Below are 5,878 nucleotides of genomic sequence, written 5' to 3'. Positions count from 1 at the left end.
GTTTCTAAATTATTTTATTTCTAAATCGTAATTTACAGCTTTTATATTGTACAGTATAAAAACAATTTGAAAATGTTACTGAATCTGTCAAATGTTACATATTAAATAAAAGAAATTACACAGAAAAGAATGAAAGCATGCTTATTTTAATTGTTTTAGTTATTATAATTAGACACATTAAAATTAGACAAAAATTACACTAAAATGCATTAATGAAGGCATGTCTTCTTAAATTGGTTTTATGTTAATAAAAAAAAAGTTTTAAAGTAAATAATTGTTGCTTGATCAAGGAAATGATGTGGAGATGGGCTGGTCACATAACAAGAATGCAAGCTAATGGACAAAGAGACTTACAGACTGGCAACCTTGGTCAGGGAAAAGCAGGAGAGGAAGGCAAAAAAGAAGATGGAGTAATGAAATACCACATCTGTATGAAAATAGCAACATGGAACAGAGCAACAAGACAGACAGAAAGAAAACTTGAAAAATTTCTTCTGGAGAGTTACATCCAGCAGTGGATGAACACAGCCTAAACACATTGCTGCTTATGGTATATTTTAATGACATATTAATTAATAATCTTGCATATATCATTTTGTCATCCCTTTAGAAAAACAAAATTATGTGCAGTTTTTAAAGAAAGGTAATTGGTTTTGAGAGTTCGTATTTATTCGTATTTTTATATTTATTTTCAATCAAATCGCTATGCTCCATTCTATTCTGTGTTGACTAGTAGTTCGTGGTATTTGTTCTTTTGTTATTTGCTTCTTATTCACTGCTTTATTTTTTCTGCCCTCTGGAGTTTACTCACTGCTTTATTTGTTTTCGCCCGCTTGGTTTTAATTTGGGCATTTGTATGTTAATTTATGCAACATTCTTTTTTATGCCTCATTATGTTGAGGAGTAAAGTGGTCAGTTCTACTGTAATCGTTTGAGAACAAGTCTGGAAATAAAAGATCGGAATCGAGATTATAGTGTTGTATTTTTGTGTATTCGTGAAACCAGTAATAATAATATTTATAACATTGGTTATGCACTACAGTTGGTGATATGCCAATTGGTATGGTCCCAGTCGGTTAAGGCTGAGTTGAATCGAAAGTCATTGACGTTAGGGCACTTGACATTTTAAAATATGATGGATATGTCATCATGAAAAAGGCACATTAATAAAACTACACAGATGGAAAAAATACACAACTTTACTATTCCCTAATACTGTATGGCCAGAGACTGGAAAACCCTCCCTTACTCTACTACCACGATTGATATTCCTGTCGGCTGAGGCTATCGGCACTGCCGCAGTGCGAACAAAAACTGCTGTTTTCTATCGGCACTGCCACAGTGCGATAAAGCTGAGTTTTCTATTGGCACTGCCGCAGTGGAAAAGAGCTGCTGTTCTTTTTCGGTACTGCCACAGTGTGAAAAAAAAAAGCTGTTGTTTTCTATCAGCATTGCCGCAATGCGAAAAAAGCTCCTATTCCATCAGCACTACCGCAGTGCCAAAAAAACTGCAGTGCCGATAGCATTACAAAACAGCTTTTTTCACACTGTGGCAGTGCCAAATTGGTACTGCAGCAGTGCCGATAGCAACTGCCAATCCTGTCGCCTTCTGCAAGCAAATTGCAAATTTTGACAGTCCTCCTCTTGCACCCTTTACTCAACCATTGAGAGATACTCCAGCAGTAGTAAGAGTTTTTCAATTCCCTAATCAAGATCAAGATCTAGGCGTACACACACCAAAACAAAGGAATTGTTGATGGTTGGTTGTTTGTGGCCAGAGTTAACTTTTGGAAAAGATGACCTCTGTTTCCACTACATAACTAGACCTAGGCCTATGCCATATGGTGGTATTACTAAGTGCTAATATCTCGGGTCCTACTAGGCCTATTTTACTAAATACATACAACACTTACTTAGTCCTACTGTAGTACTTTATTGTAGCCTAGGCCTGTAGGCAGGACCTGTGCTAGGCAGGCCTGCACATGGCTTTCGACATTCAACAAACCAAGTACTTACCTGCACTTGTAAAGTAGTAAACCATGACGTCGCGATATATATAATGTCTTAACACAATACTTGAAGTAAAGTGTTGGTTGGTTTATAGAATTTTGTCAATTGTTGGTTTATTGTTAAAATTACATTGTTAATGTCGTACACCTCAGACCTAAACTGATTCAATTCTGCTTTAGTTTTCCATTTCCATTTTCACTCACAAATCACTCGGCGTACCAGTGCATGGAGTGAACGGCATTAAGAGAGAGAAGGTTGACCTTTCTCATGATGGCTTACTTCCATGCGATATTCGGCCGTTGTGGTACAGCCGCCAGACTGTGTAATCATAATAAAATAAAGTGAAATCCATACTAAAAGTCCATTAAGAGACTACAGACTACCTGAGAGTCACAACAGCATGGCCGTCGTGCTGTTTAGTTCATTTTATAGAGTCTGTTGGTCAAGCAGTTTTATTTAAACTCAGACGCTTACTCTATAAGCTATCCATTTAACTTTTCATTTGGTAAAAGTAAGTGAACCAACTTGCGAAAGTTTGGCCTGTTTCAAGGTACCTGTTAGGAGTAGAGGCGATTTTACTGGGCGCCACATTGTGAACAAAAATCAACCGGGAAACAGGTGACGTGCTGAATTATTTCACAACATTAAAACGCGCGAATTTCAAAGGTCCAACAGCATCACAGCGATGAAAGGTGCAACACTATACCTTGAAGATGGATCAGCCTACCCTGGGAAAATGTTTGGTGCAGAGACTAGTAGCCCGGGTGAAGTTGGTTAGTTTAGTTTTTCATTCAATACATAATTTGTACTGTTAATTGTTTTTATAACAAAGTGAACAATAATGTGTAGAGTGAATGACAGAGAGTGAGAGAGAGACAGGTGGCTGAGAAGAGTTAATTAGGAAGCCACTCATAGGAGGACCCTCACCTGTTGGTTGGGACTGGTACCAGTCTGCTAATGGCCTATCTGTAGTCCCACTCCTCTATGTTTGACGATTTGCATTAATTCATTTCCTTCTCATTTGTCTCAAACATTAGAATTTACTTCAAACGGAAACATCAAAAAACAACCACAAAATAACAGGAAACCCCAAAAGTAAACTTAACTTTAAGAATCACTGTTGACAAAAAACAAATCTTTAATTACAATATAGCATTTTCTAAAACATTGAAAATTAAATATTTCATTAGGTGTACATGGCCCTTAGATTTTTTTGCAATATGTAATTACAGTTATATAGTTATAAAGAGCTTACTACATACATTAAACCAAGGACTTTTAACTGTTACCAGGATAGGAAGCTGGCTGGTTTAAGCCGTCTTTCTTGAATTAGCCTTATGTGTGGTATTGTTATGCTAATGAGGCAAATAAGCGCAATCTGCACATGCTCAGAAAACCATAACTTTCCTTAGCCACACCATGGCCACACTGCGTATCGGCTAGGCAGAATTACGGAACAGTAAAACAAAGCAAAATAAGGGTAATAATTTCACTTGGCATGCAAATCACCAGTCATACTTACACACTTAAAAACAAACTAGTCTACAAATAAAATCACCTGCAAGTTAAGATATAAGGCAAGTAAGTCTACAAATTTGATTTTAAATTGATATGATTAGGCAAGCCTAGGCCATGTCTAACCGCTTATAAAAATGCAGAAAAAAGACCCAAAAACAAATTAGAACTAGAGATACTATGTTCAATAGAACATGAACCCAGTCATTTTTTAAGAGATAACCACTGTGACCTTTAAGCTCAACTTGTGAACACCCCCATGTTTGGTAGGGTCATTAGCAATATTTGATAATTTTCACTATAGTGACCCTTGTGATTTTTTACCTATTATATAGGTGAAGAGTAGTTTTTCATGTTTAGAAGGTCCTAACGATCATTCCTGGTAAATTCGAACTCAATTGGGCTATTTTGAAAATTTGACCCCGATGACCCCTATGTAACCCCTGATCCCAGACTGGGGTGTAGGAGGTGTCGCTGGTTCTTAATGATCAAATTTGATTGAATTCGGTTCAATCGTTTGCCATTAGTAACATTTTGAAACTTTGACCTATGAACTTACAGTATGGGGTGAAGAGTATTTTTTCGTGTTTAGAAGGTCCTAAGGATCATTCCTAGTAAATTTGAGCTCAATTGGGCTATTTTGAAAATTTATCCCCGATGACCCCTATGTGACCCCTGATCCCATGAACTTTGACATACAGTATGGGGTGAAGAGTATTTTTTCGTGTTTAGAAGGTCCTAAGGATCATTCCTAGTAAATTTGAGCTCAATTGGGCTATTTTGAAAATTTAACCCCAATGACCCCTATGTGACCCCTGATCCCAGACTGGGGTGTAGGAGGTGTCGCTGGTTCCTAATGATGAAATTTGATTGAATTTGGTCCAATGGTTTGCCATTAGTAGCATTTTGAAATGTTACTAGAGAGAACAAAAGAATAACCATTTAATGACCTTTGATCGTAAATCGCTGAACACCATAAAGACCCAGCTACCTTATGCCAATACATATGTGCCCATTGACAAGACTGTGCTATGTTACTGTATTTGTGAGACAAGTAGTCTTTTATACGATTTTTGGTGTTTTGACCCTAATGCCCCTTATGTGACCTTTGACCCCAAGTTGTGAACAACATAATTATAAATGGGAGGTGGCACCTGTTCTACTGACCAAGTTTTAATTAAATCGGTCTAGTAATTTGCCATTAGTAGCCTTTTTAAAATGTTGCCAGAAAGAAAGAAGAAACTGCTCGGAAACAGAACCCATTCAGCATGTTGCTGACTGGGTAATGAAGTTATCAACTAACTAGTGCATTAAAATTATTCATATACTTACTACTTACTACGCCTTTTCCACGAATCGGTAGACATCTTGGAGTGATGACAAACAGCCTAAGTCAGTGGTGCGTAACAAACAAAAATAAGATAAGCTAGGCCTAGCTGATGTACGCCTAGCCGATAAGCAGTGTGGCTAAGGAAAGTTTTGTTTTTCTGAGCATGAGCAGACTGTGTTTATCTGGCTCATTTGCATAACAATACTGCACCTAAGGCTAATTCAAGTTATACGGCTTAAACCAGCCAGCTTCCTATTCTGGTAACAGTTATAAGTCCTTATTTAAACCCGGACTAGTCAGGTTTAAATGTGCTCTGTTTACTAAGGGCCCTGTAAACATCATGTTTTATTTGAAATCGGTTATAAAACGAGCATAATTTTAATTTTAAAGGCATTTAAAATTCAGATAATATGCAATAAAACTATTGTAGCAGTACTACCATCTGTAAATTTGTATATAGGATTTGCGTGTAAATAATACCTTGCAACTAATATCCCAACTTCATGGGTTATACACCAAGCTTAGGAAGGTCATTTACCTTAGGCTATGTTCACACACACGGCGTAAGGCTGGCTTAAGCCTGGCGTAGCGTACGCCTTTGTGTGTGAACTAGGCAGTGGCGTTGTTAAAGCCACTCACTACGCCACGTCCTTGGCGTTATTAACGCTACCTGCAGACCCCAGATTAGCTAACGCTACTGAGCTAACGCCAGTGATGCTTGAATGATTTTCCCTCATTTCAAGAGATTGACCAATCACGATTGCAATATATTAGCTACTTTGGTCTCTTTCCTGTGCTCTCTATAAATGAAATGGTAAAGGGGTTCTTTTTCTATTGCACTTTACTTAAGCCCCTCTCCCACTAGGGTTTTTTTCAGCATACGAGTTACAAGAGAATGCCGAGTTGCTAACTCGGCAAACTCGGCAAAAACTCGTAGGACGATTCGGAAAGCTCGGAGAGGACTCTTACCTACTCGTAGCAGCTCTGAACTCGTGGCGCTAATTTTGAACATGTTCAAAATTA

The 5,878-nt window shown here is 37.7% G+C and overlaps 2 protein-coding genes and 1 long non-coding RNA gene across 3 annotated transcripts in view; 2 read left to right on the top strand and 1 right to left on the bottom strand.

The window, feature by feature from the left end:
• Positions 1–752, top strand: part of LOC117111269 — a 4,761-nt gene extending 4,009 nt beyond the window's left edge. The window contains exon 3 of the long non-coding RNA XR_004445843.1: positions 291–752. This is a non-coding gene — a long non-coding RNA (uncharacterized LOC117111269). The remainder of the gene's footprint in view (positions 1–290) is intronic.
• LOC117111268 (coiled-coil domain-containing protein 25-like) overlaps positions 1–2,274 on the bottom strand; it is an 8,038-nt gene extending 5,764 nt beyond the window's left edge. The window contains exon 1 of the mRNA XM_033254181.1: positions 2,017–2,274. Within this exon, the coding sequence (XP_033110072.1) occupies positions 2,017–2,041 (25 nt within the window). The 5' untranslated portion in view covers positions 2,042–2,274. The remainder of the gene's footprint in view (positions 1–2,016) is intronic.
• A 122-nt stretch (positions 2,275–2,396) lies between these two features.
• LOC117111265 (CAD protein-like) overlaps positions 2,397–5,878 on the top strand; it is a 34,844-nt gene continuing 31,362 nt past the window's right edge. Inside the window, exon 1 of the mRNA XM_033254178.1 lies at positions 2,397–2,783. Within this exon, the coding sequence (XP_033110069.1) occupies positions 2,696–2,783 (88 nt within the window). The 5' untranslated portion in view covers positions 2,397–2,695. The remainder of the gene's footprint in view (positions 2,784–5,878) is intronic.

The sequence above is a fragment of the Anneissia japonica genome, unplaced genomic scaffold (genome assembly GCF_011630105.1).
Source record: "Anneissia japonica isolate Jap-2015-1 unplaced genomic scaffold, ASM1163010v1 scaffold287797_len360924_cov175, whole genome shotgun sequence".
Lineage (NCBI taxonomy): Eukaryota > Metazoa > Echinodermata > Crinoidea > Comatulida > Comatulidae > Anneissia > Anneissia japonica.
Note: the sequence above shows the minus strand (reverse complement) of the source record. Positions and strands in the feature narration are given on the sequence as shown.